The 15,693-nt window shown below is 54.4% G+C and overlaps 2 protein-coding genes and 1 long non-coding RNA gene across 6 annotated transcripts in view; 1 reads left to right on the forward strand and 2 right to left on the reverse strand.

Annotated features, from left to right (window-relative positions):
- BCOR (BCL6 corepressor) overlaps window positions 1-15,693 on the forward strand; it is a 145,144-nt gene that overhangs the window by 24,438 nt on the left and 105,013 nt on the right. The window contains exons 1-3 of one of the 4 annotated variants that reach the window (XM_074214173.1): window positions 8,209-8,603; window positions 10,534-10,599; window positions 12,960-13,054. The exons of 1 other annotated variant lie outside the window; for it this stretch is intronic. The gene's annotated coding sequence lies outside the window, so the exon portion shown is untranslated. Of the gene's footprint in view, window positions 1-8,208; window positions 10,600-12,365; window positions 12,534-12,959; window positions 13,055-15,693 lie in introns of those variants that run through there. 2 more of the 4 variants (XM_074214179.1, XM_074214174.1) reach the window with 2 other exon arrangements.
- Window positions 1,447-4,997, reverse strand: LOC141505062 (uncharacterized). Its single transcript, XM_074210562.1, has 6 exons — window positions 4,767-4,997; window positions 4,525-4,635; window positions 4,201-4,339; window positions 3,664-3,695; window positions 2,525-2,929; window positions 1,447-2,361 (listed from the first exon to the last, which is right to left on the reverse strand). The coding sequence occupies exons 1-6, from the start codon at window positions 4,995-4,997 to the stop codon at window positions 1,852-1,854; spliced, it is 1,428 nt and encodes a 475-aa protein (XP_074066663.1). The 3' UTR covers window positions 1,447-1,851.
- LOC141506952 (uncharacterized) lies at window positions 7,510-8,467 on the reverse strand. The gene is made up of 2 exons (XR_012474037.1): window positions 8,319-8,467; window positions 7,510-7,718 (listed from the first exon to the last, which is right to left on the reverse strand). It is a non-coding gene; the product is annotated as an uncharacterized LOC141506952 (long non-coding RNA).

Consider the following 15,693-nt stretch of genomic DNA (forward strand, 5'->3'; position numbering starts at 1 on the left):
ATAAACAAAATCAGAATATGTGTATATATATATATATGTATATATATATATATATATATATATATACTTTAAAAATGTTTTGGGATTAAGAAGAAATTAATCATTCTGAATAAAAGATCTTTCTCTTTGTACTTAATTCCTGTGAATCCCAATGATAACTCCCACCTAACCCTTGGACCAGACTTTCCTTCCTTTTGCTGCTTTTTAACGTTCTTCCTCCTGCCCCGTTTTAGACTGGCTGCCGGTGCTTTGTTCAAGTACAGCAATAAACCCAAGCCTGTTCCTAATCCTTTTTGGTCCTGACCTTCTGAGGGAGCTCTGTCTTTGGAGCCTGCCGCGATCTTCTGGCCCGTGGAGGTTATTAGGGTGAATAGCAATGCTGCTGCTAAGCACTTTGTGGTGGAGGGGGGAGTTCTTCCCCTTGCACTCTGGTGACATCTGACTAAAAAAACTGCCTCATTGGTAAAAAATAATTGTTGGCCCAACTTTGCTCTAGCTTCAACCTAACCCATTCTTTCCCAAACAAGCCTGGGTATCTGCTGCTTTACCACTATGTAAACTTGCCCGGATGCCCATTGGCTTTCTAAATAGCGATTCTTTCAAAATCACTAACTCCTGGGCTTCCCCCCCCCAATTTTAAAGCAGGGGGGGCAAGAGTTGGAACACACTTCTGCCCCCCCCGACACACACACACAGAAACGCACCCTCCAGAAGATGCCCAGTGATGGAAACTTTATGGACAGGGCTGGTTACGGAACCGCTCTCCGCAGACACTCGCCGGCCCAGCCCCGACCCAGCCCCATCTGGACTACTAGGGAACCAGTTAAGCAGCCCTGGAGGCCAGAGCGGTCCCTGGGCGCGGCCCCAGAGGAGGATCTGGGTTCGGGGCTTTGAAGTGGCTGCGGGCTTCCCTAGGCAGCCTCTGGCCCTGGGCGCCTTTGGTTCTGCTAAGCTTGATCCAAGCCTCCCAGTGGCCCCGGGCCCGCAGGTTGGGCGGAAAGCCTCCCGGGAGCGGGGGGCAGCCCGGATCGCCGCGCTGGGGCCTGCAAGCCCGGGGGAGTGCGCGCGGTTTCTGCCGCAGCCAGGCTCCGTGAGAAGGAAATCACGCCGCTTTCTCCGAGCAGCTCCAAGGGGGCGGGGAGCTGGAAGCGGCGTTTGGCAGGGAATTCATCAAAGCGGAGGACAGGGACCGGGAGGGGGAGGAGGCAGGAGGGGAGGACGGAACGTTCGTGCTGGGCTGAGGCAGGAGGGTTTTTAGAGCGCGAGTGAGCAGCTGAGAGCACGCTGGGTGCGTTTTCCTCCCCTCCCCCTCCTGCTGCCGCTGCAGAGATGGAAGCACGATAAGGGGCAGGCAGCTGCGGCGGCTCTCGGGCGCCGGGCTTAGCCCCAGGTGCGCCGAGGTCCAGCAGCAGGCCTCCCACTCCCATGATCCCTCCCTCCCTTCTGTTTTCCCGGCTGCACCCCCTACCCGGCCTTGTTTCTCTCCGCCCTCCGCCCACCCAAGCTCAGGCTCCTCTCCCCGGCACCCACTGTACTACGGAGCCCGGAAAGAGCTGCGTCCCTTTCTTCCTCAGTCAGTTCGGGGAGATGGCCGGGACCAGAGCTAGGAAACGGGGCAGAGGTTGCCCAGGCCCTCCCACACGGGCTCAGCCCGCCCGGCTTCACAAAGCCCGCGGAGGGCAGGGACGGGGAAGGGGGGACGTGGTGGCGCTGGGATCTTTAATTCTGCTGCCAGCCTCTGACCTCCCCCTCCACGCCCGCCCCGCCCCCACCCGGAGTCGCCGCCGGCTCGTGGCCCTTTAATCAATTTCTCGATATTAAATATTAATTTTCCGCCAGCCTGGCCTTCTCCTAGGAGAGGCGGCCGGCCGGCCGGGCGGGCGCTGCGGAGGCACCGAGTGGGGGGCTCTCTTCTCCTCTCCGGGGATAAGGACGGAGCGGATTCGGGATCGGGAGGAAAAGTGCGCGGAGCACTCGGGACTGAGGTGCTAGAAGCCCGGCCGCGGGCCAGCACTCCGGGAGAGGTCTCCCAGGCTCTCCGCTCCTCCACTGGGCAACTTTGAAAGTACTTGGGAGCTCAGCTCGCGGGCCGTTTGGGAGAAGAGAAGCGGCGATGTTGCAATGGGAATTCCGGTGTGCAGCGTGCGTGCGAGCGGCTGCAGCCACTGCCTCCTCTCTGCCCAACTCTTCTCTCGCTTCAGTCCCCTCACCCCACCCCAGGCGGAGACACATCCCTGCGCGTACCCGTTGCTTTGCAGGGATGATGGATCGTGCCTGGCGGGGGTGATTTGGTGTTGATCGCACATTATCACTGGCAGGTTGGACTGGTTGCTGATGGACGACTTCTAGCGGCTGCAGCTCCTTCAGACAGACAGTGCGCAGAGGAGTCGCGCTCGCTAGCTCGCCGCCTCCGCTCAGGGTCCTTCCTATCTCCCCGACTGTAGAAACCCTCCAACCGGAACTCCCCCGCTCGTACCCCCTTTCCCCGGGAGTCAGGCTTCACCCCCACCCCAGACATCCTCACCTCCCTCCTTGGGTCACTCACAAGCCGCCCCGCACCGAGCCCTGCCGTCACCACCACTAGGACGTGCTGTTTGGGCTTCGGGCCAAGGAGAGAAGTAAAGCTTCTGACACTTCTCTTCCTCTCAGCCCCCCTCGCCCTTCCATTTTCCCCACCTAGACCAGGAGATCGTGGCTTTATTTTAACCCTCCTGTTTTCCCACAGAATCGCTGAGACAAGTCGGGGAAAGGCTCTCTCCAGCCCACGCCTCCCTGGCTCTCCCTTTCGTGCCGTTCCTCCTTCGTCCTGGCCCCTACCCCCCACCCCCTTTTCTAAAGTGCCTGCAGATACAAAAGCGGTTTCGTAATGCCTTCCGTCTGCGAGAGCGAGAGGACCTTGGCTAACCTTTCGAAAACTGATTGCAACTGCCTGTTAACAGCCTGTACTGACCGCACAGGGTACGGAGTAGAGGGTAATAATTTAAGTGACAGGCTGCGAGGTGGCCCGGGATCGGCGGAGCGGCCTGGAGAAATCCTGCCAGTCGCCTCCCCTCCCCCTCCTTCGCCTCGCCTGCTCCACCCCCACTCTCGGGAGAGTCGAGCCTGGGCAGCTCCGCTCAGACCCCGGCGGAAAAGAGGTGTGTCCGTCCCTGGGTCGCAGGCTCGGTAATTAGGGGCTCCAGGGAGGGGCCGGGCACCCCTCCCTCTCTGCTTGCGTTGGTGGGCGCTACACGACCCTTTGGAGCCTCAGCCACAGCCAGAATTTATCTTCCTCTGTAACATGGAGATAAACAAGCTACTTCTCTGACACTGGCTGACGGGAAACCACCCCGGGGCTGGGCTGGGTTGGTGTACGGACACGGACCCTGCTTTAAGTCTGGTCCTCCTTTCCTCCCTTTAATGCCTTCACCCCCACCCCCCCCATACACACACAGGACAACCTGCTTAGCCCGGGGTTCCTAAGGATCACAGAACTACCAGAGGGACCAGCTTGTGCCAATTGAGGACTTTGGGCTTTTTTTCTGCTTGTTTTTGGAAATTAGACAGAAATGGGGTATGTGGAAAGCTGGGACATGGCGGAAAAGGGGGAGACGTGACAAGGAACCTCGGGTACAGCTTCGTTCTCGTTCTCTCTCCCTCTCCCTCTCTCTCTGGAGAGCTCACCAGCTGCTCTCCAACAGGCAGCGCCTTGAAATCTATTTAAAGAGAGAGAAAGGGGAGGAGAACAAAGGGGGGGGAGGAGAAGGGGGCGGCGAGCCGAGAGAGAGAGAGAGAGAGAGAGAGAGAGAGAGAGAGAGAGAGAGAGAGAAGGGTGGATCCACTGGTTCACAGCGCACATCAAGCTCTCACATCTGTATATGTTCCGATCGATGGGGAGAATGGATAATATTTGTCAGCTGCAGCCCTTTCTCTTTCCCTTCCTCAGGAAGGGAGTGGGGGGTGGGTGTAAGGAAGAAGAGGACTGGGCAGGCAAAAGAGGCCTCTTCAAGGGCAGTACATCTATAAGGCCACATGCAATCTACAGAGATGGAAGCCCGGGGATTTTTCTTATTATCATTATTAATTATTTTTTATTATTCCACAGCAGCCGGAGAGCTCTTAGCAGCTTGCCCCCTCTTCCCCTCCCAGTCACTCATCTCCCATTCCCTGGCTCTTTTCTCTCCCCAGTCTCCCTTTGTTGATAACTCAAGCTGCTAGAACCTCCTAGCCCCTGAGCTGTGGAAAAGAGGGCTTTAGGCTCTTCCACCCTAGGCCGACGCCTCAGCTCGGCAAACTGGAGCGTGCCCCTGAGCTTAATCCCACTACTGCTGGTGTTCCTTGGGCCGCCTCCACGTATACCCTAAGGAAAGGCACGGGAGAAAAGATTCTTACCGAGAATGGGGGGGGAGACACGTGTGTGTGGGGGGGGGACTTGAACGAGTGCCCACCGGGAAGAATAAATCGGTCTGGGTTGCCCCGAATCAGCTCTCAGACCCTCCCTTCCAGCACTCTGAGCCAGTCTCTGAACCCCCTCCCCGCCCCCACACGACTGCCCCTGGCTGGCAGTTGCACTCTGACTGGATCGTTCCCACACATGGTCCGCATTTCGCACAGCGGCAGCGTGTTTCCTCTCGGTTTCCCCTCCTCTGTGCTTTTCTGAGCAAGAAGGGAGATTTAGAGGAAGTCAGAAACCCAGTAAAAAGCGGGGCGGGGGGCGGAGGGCCCAGGGCGGGGGGCATCGTTCTCGGTCTGAACTACCCTTGAGTCAGAGGGGAGAACCCCTGCACAGAAAGCCCTCTCCCGCTCTCCCTGGCGTGGCTAGAGCCGGGAGCCCGGGCCCTGATCAGTGTCAAAGTGTTGGCAGAGCAGAGCTCTGGAGGAGCCGGTTTTGAAAAATCTAGCCAGGGGAACCAGGGAGTAGAGGGATGAGAGGAAGGCAGCTCCAGCAAGCTTGCTGCTCTAGCCCCCAGACGGTCAAATAGTTCATTTAAACTCCCAGAGGCCAGGATTGCGAACATGCGTGTCAGCCCTGGATGGTAAAATAAGTAAATAAACATGAACATTGACGGGAGGATTCACTGGCTGTGGGTTCATCTCAAGGCTCGGAACTTTCTCTGGAAAACAATCCCCTCCAACCTCCAACACTAAGTGGGTGCCAGGGACCGAGTCCAGAAAGACTAAGGCCCGCTCCAAGTTCCTCTGGAGCCTACCAGTGATAGGGCCTAGGGGAAGGAGAAGCATCTGGGGGTAGGGGGAACCCCAGGGTTCGGCAGCCACAGGGTGTGGTGCTGGATATCGAGGGATGAGGAGCGCCGGAGCTGGAGGGGCCTTGCCTAAACAGTTCTTAGGCCTGGTCTAGCGAGTCTGCCTCCAGCACGGAGATGGCAAAGTGCCGTAGCTCGGTGAATGCTCGTGGCTTTCCGGCCTCCCGGCGATTCCAGCCGGGCCTGCGGCGTCCCAGGCCGCTCTCTGCTCAGGGAAGAGCAGAAAGCCGGCGGGAACTCGGCCGGGCCGGAGTCCTCGGCAAAACGGCACCTTTGTGCCCGGCTTGAGAGAGCTGGAGATCAGTCTCTCCCCCGAGCCTGGGTCTCTCCCCTTCCTCATTCCTCCCCTCGCTCTTCTCCTCGGTCTCACTCTCCTTTGTCTCTCCCTCTGTGTCTCCCGTCTCTCCTCTTCCTCACTGCTCTCCCTCCTGGCTCCCTCTCTCGCCTCGGCCTCTCTCCCCGGAGCCCCGTAGCGCAGTCAGCCGTCCTTCCAGAGATTCAAAAAGAAGTTTTGTGTTTCCCCCGGGGGCAGCAGCCTAATGCTTCCCTTGTTTTCCGGAACAAAGCTGACATTCAACCAGGAGGGGGGTGGAGGGGGGGGCGGCAGCTTGCCCTCCCCTCCCCACCGCACCCCGCGCCTCTCCTTCAGAACACCGACTCCAGGGGCCGAGTCAGCCGCGGGGGCAGAGTGTAGTCGGGGAGGAGGGGGCGGGGCGGGAGGGGAGCAGTTTCCCGAGCTGAGGCCCTGCCACAATAGTCTCGTTGCAGTTCCCTTCTCCCGTCGCGGCCCGGGAGCCTGAGAGAGGGCGGGTGTGTTGGTGTCTGGGTGAGGTTCCCAGCCGGCACAGGGAGAATGGAGGGGGTGGGGAGTGGAACCGGGGGGCGCACGAGGCTGTTTACTGACTGACTTGGCCGCTGGAAACTCACCAAGCGCAGCTTGCGAGCGCCGGGTAGAGTTCCCGGGCTGCGGGCCCTGCCGGCCCGGCTAAGAAGCCCGGCGCTGAGAGCCGACCTTTCCTAGGCTCCGGACCGGGCACCGGGCGAGACGGGCCTGGGGGACCCTGGCTGCTTCTCCCACTCTCCTCCCCTCCAGGCCCCGGCCTTTCCCCCGCCTCCTCCACCCCCGCCAGAAATGACAAGGGCCAGGCAGCCGGGAGTGGAGCGGGTCAAAGGGCGCTGCCCCCCGGGGGGAGCCGCGGTGCCCACGAGGCCTCCAGAAGCACAGGCCTAGCGTTCGGGAACGCACAGCACTCGCACCCGCTTCTACGAAGAGTGGACCTGGGCCCGCACCCCTGACCTTTATGTCCCCTTGGTGCGGGGCACCTCCGGATGTCCTAACGGCTTCCCCCCTCCCTAGTCCCCTTAGCTCTCCTCCCTCTTTCTGTTGCTGCCCAGAAGAACGGAGTTGTTATTCAGCCCGAGGCCCTGGGGGCTGCTCTGCCACCTTTTCTCCTGTAAGCCCGTGCTCCTGGCCACCAGCAGCCATGCCTCATTCGCGTCCTTTACTCTCTATTTCTCTCTCCCTACTCCGCCCCCCCCCCCGTCCTGTGGTCTTTCCAGCCCTTTCCTCCACCCGGCCGCCAGCCCGCTCCGGGCTCCCCGCAGGCGGGCCTGAAATATGATCCTGCATCGGAAAGACTGTATGTAAACACCAGGCGCGCTCTGGTCCCCAGCCGGAGCAGCCCGGACCCGGAGCGGCCGGACCCGGAGCAGCCGGACCCGGAGCTCGCTGCCCTCGGCCGCTCGGAGGTCCGGGCCCTCGGCGCTGCCCGCTTCCCCTGCTCCCCAGCAGCCTTCCCCCCTGCCCCCTCACTCCGCCGCGTTCCCCTCCCCCATTGGCGGTGGCCTGCCGAGTCGCTCTCTTGTTTCCCAGTTGGCGCGGCTAATTGGATCCGCCGCCGCTGCCTCTTGTTGAATTTTCTAGCTTGAGACCGTTCAATCGTGTCTGCCCGAGCCCTCCCCATCCCCCACCCCAGCTGTTATCTCTGCCCGGCAACTTGTTGGCTTCAAGGAACCGTCCCTTCGCTGACCCCTACTACAAGCTGGCCCTTCATCCCTGGCCTCCCCTTCTCGTCCAGGTCATTCCTGAGCTTTACTTGGGAGACGGGGTAATATTCTGCCCCTGAGCCCCTAATGCTGGAATTTCAACTGATGAATAAAGGAAGAGGAGAAACAATTCCTATCTCAAGTGCACTCCCCCTCCCCCCTCCCCCCCACTCCCTACCTAGCAGGCCAGCGCCTAGTAGGAAAAAAACGCAGGCCTAGGAATGGTCACACTAGCTTGTTGGAGCGGGGCGTCCGGAAAAGCCTCTGGAAGGGATCGTAGCTCGCTCCGGGAGTTTCAGTGGTTCCAGCCAGGGTGGGGAGGCAGCCTCTGTTCCGGGAATTTCTCACGTTCTTATGTGCTGGCATTATTTGTTGTCATACAACCATATAAACGTCTATCCTTTCTCTTCCTAGATAGTACAAACCGCCCTGAGCGAAAATGCAAAGAGTTTAGCTTTCTCCTCGAAGCAACTGCACTGACTAGGGTGGAGGAATCTACCGGGCAACTTCGATAGTTGCTTTTCCCTAGTGTCTCCTTTTCAATGCGGGAAGGGAAGCCTAGGAGGCAGCTTGGCAGCGTATTTCAAAATCCTCAACCTTCCCCCTCCCCCCTCCCCGCGCCTGCGCACTGCGGCTCTCCAGGAACTTGGGTGCCGGAATCCTGTGACTTCCCCTGAGTCGATCTTCTCCGATCTCCCCAACACTCTTTCTCGATGTCCCTCTTTCCAGTTTCCCTCCGTCGTCTCAGGGCGCGAGGCCTTCTTTGCCACATTAAGACAGAGGAAACCGATTGCCATGTACACTGATGCGGACACAAGACTGGAAGCTCATGATAAAAACAAGGGGAAGATTCCCCCGGAGTCAATTTCTGGCAGTGGCTTCCAGAGGTGTTGCGGGGGGGGGGGCATCGGCTAGATTAAAGAGGGGGTGATGACTGTGCGGTCCTTTAGGGATGACACACATCCAGCATATTCCAACATAAACTCTGGAATGTCCCTTTGGGGAGGATTTTTGTGCTTTGGGTCTTACCTGCTTGATACCTTTAATCTGTATTGTAACATTCCATACGTTCCGTTCCCTCAGGCCCCAAGTCTGACCCTACTGGATCTTTGACTGGTGCAGCTTTTCAAGGGACTGATTCTGGTGATCGGCTTTAAACAAATGCATCTAGTGATGCTTCTCTGACAACTATTACGTAGCAAAGAATTGTGACATCTAATACATTCGTTTTCTAACACTTTAACCCTTTAAGGAAATCAGGGCTATGAGGATTTTCCAGAAGTGGCTTACTAAAGAAACCCATTCATAACCAAAGTAAGATTTCCAGGTCAATCTATATTCATTTTTATGACTATTATGACAAAATGTGAGACCCTAAAAAGTAATAATAGAACTTGGAAACCTATCTCATACGTTTGTATACATATAAAACTGTTGCTCTCATACTATATGGTTTGCCCACCTGTGGGATGCCCCCTGTCTCAAATACATTGTCTTTTCACTGATACTTTGTCATATCTCTTAACTTCCTTTAAACCATAGCTCAAGTGCTACTTCTAACAGAAAGCTTTTTATGGATATGACATACTTTCCATCTTGAAATTACTTTGTATATACTTTGCATCTAGTTTCTTATATATGGTTCTATTTTCCACAAAGGGTGGGAGAAGAATAAGAATGTAAGCTCTTTGAGGCCAAGGATTATTTCAATTCCCTCTTTTTTCCCAGTTAGTACCTTAAATATAGTAAGTACTTAATAAATATTTGTTGAATTGAATTATTTGATCCCTCAAATACCATTTGTCATGAATCAGGTCACTTCACTTCTAGCTTCTTTTTTTCTATGCTTACTGAAAAAGTTTATCCTCCAAAAGGTGTTTTTAGTTTTCCAAATTGTAGGACAATATTATTTGTGTTTAAGTATTGGATAAAGTATATTTTTTCTATTTTGATAAAGGTCAGTAATGTGTGGTTCTCTCTGAACCAGAAAAGTATTACTTACTGAAAAACTAATTATGCATTCCAGGAGTTTATTCTTCCTCTAGGTGATAACAGATCTCTCTTTTTTCAATTTGGATTCTGTTCTTTACATATTTGCTTAGACACAGACTAAGATTCTGGTTATCTTCATCCAATCAATAAGTACCATTTATTAAGAGCCTACTATGTTTGAAGCACTGCATATCCTATATCTAAGTGAGCCCTAAGGTTAAGAACTTCTTTCTCTGAGGTTTTGGTTTTTTTGCTTAAATTATTCTGAATCCAGTTCTGGGGATAAGTATTCCAATTTCTTTTCTTTGCAAAAAATATTCTAAGCTTTTAAGAATCCTAGTCCGCTGTAAGCTTATGGAGCTCCTGGTGCTTGTGGTGATCTAACAAGTCCATGAAAAGGGGGTATTCAGAGAAGATTCATTGGGAGGCTAGGGAAAACTCTGTGCTTGCTTATCAGAAAGAGTTGAATACTACAGAAAGAGGCCTAGGGATTAAAAACCCAAGTTAAACAAAAGTAGAGATTGAAATAATCTTAATAGGCTGGGGAAAAAAAAAACAAAATATTGAGTACCTGCTATTCTTTGGTTTCTTTTCAGCACTTTTAAGCAGAATGGAACTAAGATTTATCAAGTAATATTTATTGTTCAGATACATTTACCCTAGCCTCTGTTGTGTCTAGATTCTTTGCTTAGTTTGGATCAAGTAAGCATTCACTTATTTTTTTTTGGAAGAGTTGATTTCTTTCCTGTGTTGTTTCCCACATGATGTCCAACTATTGATTTTCAATATCTATATTTAATATTGACTATTAAATAGTTTTACACAATAGATGTGATGAGCATCACAAGTTATGCTTGAGGCTATAATAGTGATTTTATTGCTTAGAAACCTTAGATAAATACAAGGAGGTGTGGGGGAGGAGGAGATGATTTGGACAGAGGTTACTGATGAGGAGAGAGAATGGTCCTGGGAAAATCAAAGGTATTGCTGAAAGAAAACAAAAAAGACACAAGACTTGTGAAAGCCCTCAGCTAGGCACTAAACAGCTGCTCCTCTGGTGCTGCTCTTCAGGCTGTTGGGGCCTGTTAACAAGATGCCAGTGGAAAATGATGAGGTCTGTTAAGCTGCAAGCTGGGCCTTGGGAGGATAGAGAAAGGAAAGGGAAATGAGGATATGTATGACCTTCCTAGTGTTTCCCTTAACTGGTCAATTCATTATTTTCTTCAACCCCTTTCTCTCATGCCTCCTTTAGAACTCACACATCCCAAGCCTGTCTCTCTCTGCATCTGTCTTTTTCAAGAGTATGTGGCAGAACAGGGTAAGTGGTCACTAATGCTGTTATTGTTTCTTGCTTCTCATCATTTTAGACCCCCAGTCTTATTCCATTCTGGTTTATTCCCCCTATGCAGCAGTCTCTGTTGTATCATTCATATCCCTTTATATTTTATGTCTAAACCATGGTCATATTTTCCCAAGTTCAGGTGAGGGGTTGGAAGTGTGTGTGTGTGTGTCTGTGTGTCTGTGTGTTGCAAATGGGGACAGAAGCAAGCCAGAAAGGCTGTAGAAGGGGAGAAGTGCCTTGGCCCTGTATCATGCCCATGGGTCTGGGTCTCAGAGAGTTCCACTGGGTCTTCAAAGGAGGGAGCCCAGCATAGCCAAGGAATCAAGAGACATAAATCAAAGAAATTAGGGAGTTAGAAGCTTTCTAGGAGCTGGGAATGGGGGGTAGAAGAGAGGGTCAGTGAGAATTACAGTTTAGATCTTCAAGGCAGTGATGGATTTCTCCTTGGATTTAACTATTGCCTTACTGGACTCTGGAGAAGTTGACCATTTATTCTTCAATGCAAGAGAGGAAAGTAGGATAGTAGCATAATTCCAGCAAATGAAAACCGTGAAGTCAGAAAATTTAGAGGGTTGAGCTTCAATTTGAGGATAATGTTTAGGTTTTCAAGCATCTTGCCTGATTGAAGTCCTCAGTGAAGAAATTAGCTTTATTTGTGTTGTAAATGTATGCTAGGGAAAAAAATGCTGAAGCATCTTTTATTTAGTAGTTATTCCTGATTCCTTCAGGCTGGTTTCACTAGCTGGGTCTTTCCCTTTTTCTATGCAACCCAACAACAGGGTCTCATCTCAGTTTTTCATAGAATGGAGAGAGAAAAGTAAAGGAGCCCAATTCAGTGAATGAATGAAAGTGAGGGAGCCCCTTAATTTGACCGCTAGTTGAATAGACTGAGTTTCTAGGCTCTAAAAAGAACAGGCAATTGGGATCTGAAGGTGGACAAACAGGAAGGTTAATTTAAAAAAGAATCCTAATGTGCAGCCAGTATTTGTGTCTTTGCTGGAATGTTTGTGCCTGTCTGACTGTTGCTTATGTTATCTTTCTGATTCTCTCTTGGTCTCAATCACTGTTTCTGTTTCCCAGTCTCCCTGTTCCTCTGCTTCATTTCTCCCTCCACTCTTTGTTCCTAGGCTAGTCTCCGCCGATTTTCTCGGAGAGGGGCTATCTCTGCTTCTCTCTCACTGAGTCTGTTTTTAGGTCTGCATCTCTTGCCTTCTGTTTTCACTTGCCTGTGTTTGCCTTTTACTTCGAGTCTCTGCCTAGTCCCCGTATCTCCATCTCTGCAGGCTTCATCCATCTTCCTGATTATGCAGTAATGTCTGTCTGCCTATCTGTGTCTCTGTCCCTTCAGAGCAATATTCTGAAAGAGTCTAGTTGAGCTTAACCTCTGCACCTCACCGACCTCCCTCCTTTTTGTCCCCAGTCAACCCGGACCTCTCGGGCCACCCCGGTTCGGGGCTGTGGATTTCCTGGGGTTGTCTTCAGGGTTGAAGACAAACTTCTGAGAGACAGATGCAACTCCCCGAACGCCTCTAGGACTCGGGACAGGGAAGGGGGCGCGAGTTCAGTCCCGGGGTGCCTTGATGCTTCTGGCTTAAGAGTGGCGAGGGGCTAGAAGGTGCGTGGGAGGGAGGGAGGGAGGGAAGGCGAGAGACCGCGGGGAGAGGGTCTGCGTGCGTCTTCCGCAGGGTCTCCCAGGCGGATTAGCGGCAACAAAGGCAGTGGGGGTGGGTCGGGGACTCGGGAGCGTTTGCTGGCTCTCTGCCCGGAGCCTGCGAACTCCCATTGGCCGGAGTGCTGGCTAAATGCACACCTCACACCCGGCCCCTGCCCCTCCCGCCGCCCTGCTCGGGGCCCGCCTCTCCGGTGGAAACACGGTCCAACTCCTTGAAAGTAAACTTGCCAACGGGGAGGTGTGTGTGGTGAGCTACCTCGGGGAGCCAGAGGAGGGAGGGCGGGGGAGGGAAGGGCCTCCGGGCGGGGACTCTGGGGTCAAGTTTCAGCCTCTAATGACACTTGGTGGCCGCGTGCCAAGGCCCTGGGACTGGAGAAACAGGGGAGGGGAGAGGTGGAGGGCAGATAAGCCTTTTTTGGGGGGGGGGTACGTATATGACCTAGGATTGGGGTTCGAATACTCGGGTCCAGGGTAGCTCTTGCTGACCCCCGAAGAAGTTTGTTCCTAGGGGTGGGAGGCTGGTGCCGAAGGTGGGGGTGGGTGAGCGGAGGAGCGGAGGGGGCAAATCAGAACGGCATCTGAGCGGAGCCCAGGCATCTTCCGCAATCCATTCATCCACTGGAGCGGGTGAAAAGCTGCTGATCGCTGCCATTGTTACTCACAGGCGAAGTGGGGAACGAAGCCTCCGCTCCGGCGAGAGAGAAGTAGTCTCTGACAGCGCCAGAGAGACCTCGCCAGATTCCGGGCGGGCGGCCGCAGGTCTGTGCTGCTCTTTCATGCAAGAATCTTTAACTCGGCCTCCTTCCTGCCCTCCCTCTCCTGCGCCCCCGGCCCCCCCCCCCCCACCTCCATGGCCGCCTCCACTCGGGTCTGGGCGTGCTGCACAGCCGCTCCACCTTCTCCCTGGCTCCTCTGCACAACGCCGCGTGGCCACGGGCCCGGCGGGGCGGGGGGCGAGGTGCGGGGCCGGGACCGGGCCAAACTGAGCGGGTGCAGGGGAGTGGGCGGGGGAGGCGGGTGAAGGGGGCAGAAGGCCAGGTCTGCGGCGGATTCTGCCCCCTCACCCGTGCCCCCCAGCCCTCCGCCCCCGGGGTCTGCCCATCACTCCCAGCGGCAAGATGGATCTGGCTACTGTGCAGAGCCGGGCTGTAAATATTTAAAAAGTCTCTCGCGCGGCGGCGGTAATGGCTTTCGCAGTCTGAATGCGTGTGCGGGAGAGGAGCGGAGGGGGCGGGGGGCGCCGGGGCTGGCCCGGGTCCGGCCCCCCTCCCGGCCGCCCCGAGGCAGAGGCTGAGGGAGTCGAGGCGGAATGCAAATCGATGGGAAACTTGAGAGCCGAGGTCGAGTCCGGGACAAGGTCGAGCCGGGGCGGGCCCGGGCCCCGGGCCGCCGAGTGGGGCCGCGCCGTCCGGGCCCGCAGCGCCCCCTCTCTGCCCCCCCCGCAGTCTCCCGGGGGAGCCCGACCGCCCTCAGAGTCGTAAGGGGCTCTGGAGCCCCGGGAGCGGAGGGCAAAAGAGGATGGGGGCAGCTCCCCTCCCCCCCAGGGTCTGGTAAGGGCGGGGGACGTGGGGGCAGACAGTCCGGCCTTCCGGGCCTGGGCCAGCTTCCCCCGCCGAATGGGACCGATCTCTGCCCACGGCCCCGACCGGGGATGTGGGTTTGTGAAGCGCTAGCTCTCGGAGCAAGTTTTTTTTTGGGGGGAACCCTAAAAGCCCAGGCTAGGAACCCCGTCCTCGCGAGGGCGCGGGGGAACGCCCCGAGGCCCCAGGGCGGCGCGAGCTTGGCTTTGCCTGGGGAGGGCTTGGGGCTTCTGCGTGGGGGCGGGGCGGGCGGGGTGGGGAGGCCACCGGGAGGGGGAAGAGCACGGATTTTGGTCCCTGGGAGGGGGTTGTTAACTTTCGGCCGGGCCAGGCGGAGTGTGCCTGGGGAGTTTATAGGCTTCTGCCCCAGCAGCTGTAGCCCCCTGCCGAAGGAGGGTGGTGCCTGTTGGGCGAGGCCGCAGGGGGCTAGGGTGGGGCGCAGCTGGGCCTGGGCTCCGGGGCTTTAGCCCGAGGGCTTCGGCGCCTAATGAGTCTGAAGCCCTGACCCTACCCAGCCTGGCTGGTTGCTCAGGATTTCCTTTAGGACCCGGAACACATGGTGGCACGGGGACAGGAGAAAGTGTGTGTGTCTTGGCAGCCTGTCAGGAGGCTCTGGGTTTGCTCTTCTTGTTAGAATCCCGGGGGAGTTCCAAACTCGTCCTCCCCTCTACACTTAGTCTCCTTTCAGGGGATTGTGTTTTGCCCTTTTCCTCTTGTTTGTCTCGTGTAAGCCTTGTAAACTGCTCCTGATTTATTACCTAGACTAAATGCTTAATTTGTGAATATGAAACAGATTAAAAGGGGGAGGGGGAGGGGGAAGAAGTCGGCATATTTTAGCAATCAGACTCAAGCAAGCCAGGCAGCTGTTTCAAATTTGTAGACATTTTCAGGCTCATGTGGAAAGCCAGCCAGAGTGGTCAAGAGGTCCTTTTCCCTTCCTTCAACCTGAAAACTTGGATATGATCAAAAGGAGACAATTAGTAAGGTACAAAGAAAAAGCTCTGGCAAGCAAGGGGTTAATAAAGGCTGAATCCATTCACCCAAGGACTTTCTGGTATGGGGGTGGGTGGGAGAGAGGTAAATAGACAAAGGTGAGAGCCCTGAACACTGGGGGAAAGAAAGGAAAGGAGATGGAAAAGTCCTGTGAGCCAACTTTGAAGAACAAAGTAGACTGCCCATTAAAGGAGGATTCTGTAAATAAACTTCACCAGGGACAAATCAAACAAAAAAGGATGGAAATTCCATCTGAAAATAGCCAAAAAAATAATAAAAATAGCTTTGATGTGGCCTCAACATATGCTTGTTTCTGTATTTTTCCCCCTGAACTGAAAGACACAGTGCTCTCCTAGCGCAGCCTCTCCCTTTGAAAAGACCCCATGTGTATAGACAATATTTTTTTGCTTTTGTCATTTTTTGGCAACTTCACACATCAAAGCAAAGCGGTAGTTCCCTTTTTAGCTCCTTCGCTGCCCAGTGAGGCAGATACAATTTCTATAAATTGACCTTCTCCTGAGTTTTCATTGATCATTACAATATATTATTGGAAGCCTAATGTCTTATTTTACTTTTTCCAAGGGGTTAGGAGGGAATACTCTGGGTGGGGATGGGGAGGTGGGGAAGAGTGAGTACTGGAAGTCAGGCCACTACCGAAGTGTTAAGGAAACAATTGTCCTTTCCCTTGGCCTGAATTTATCAAAGCTCTGGAGCTCTCCTTTGAATCCCCTCCCCCACTCTAAGCTCACTCTCCCTTGTCTTTTGATGTTAACAGGTACAAACTTGGGAGTTGGAGGTAGGAAGGGAAAGGGGTAGTCAGGCTTG

Source organism: Macrotis lagotis, chromosome 1, assembly GCF_037893015.1.
Source record: "Macrotis lagotis isolate mMagLag1 chromosome 1, bilby.v1.9.chrom.fasta, whole genome shotgun sequence".
Taxonomy (NCBI): domain Eukaryota; kingdom Metazoa; phylum Chordata; class Mammalia; order Peramelemorphia; family Peramelidae; genus Macrotis; species Macrotis lagotis.

Bases quoted from the DNA above. Each gene is read 5' to 3' on its own strand.
- LOC141505062 (XM_074210562.1), bottom strand. From the start codon at position 4,997: ATGTTCGCAATCCTGGCCTCTGGGAGTTTAAATGAACTATTTGACCGT. The intron at 4,636-4,766 runs GTGCAGGGGTTC...CTTCTTGCTCAG, and splicing joins AGAGCGGGAGAGGGCTTTCT to AAAAGCACAGAGGAGGGGAA. The intron at 3,696-4,200 runs GTTCTAGCAGCT...CTCTTTAAATAG, and splicing joins CACAGCTCAGGGGCTAGGAG to ATTTCAAGGCGCTGCCTGTT.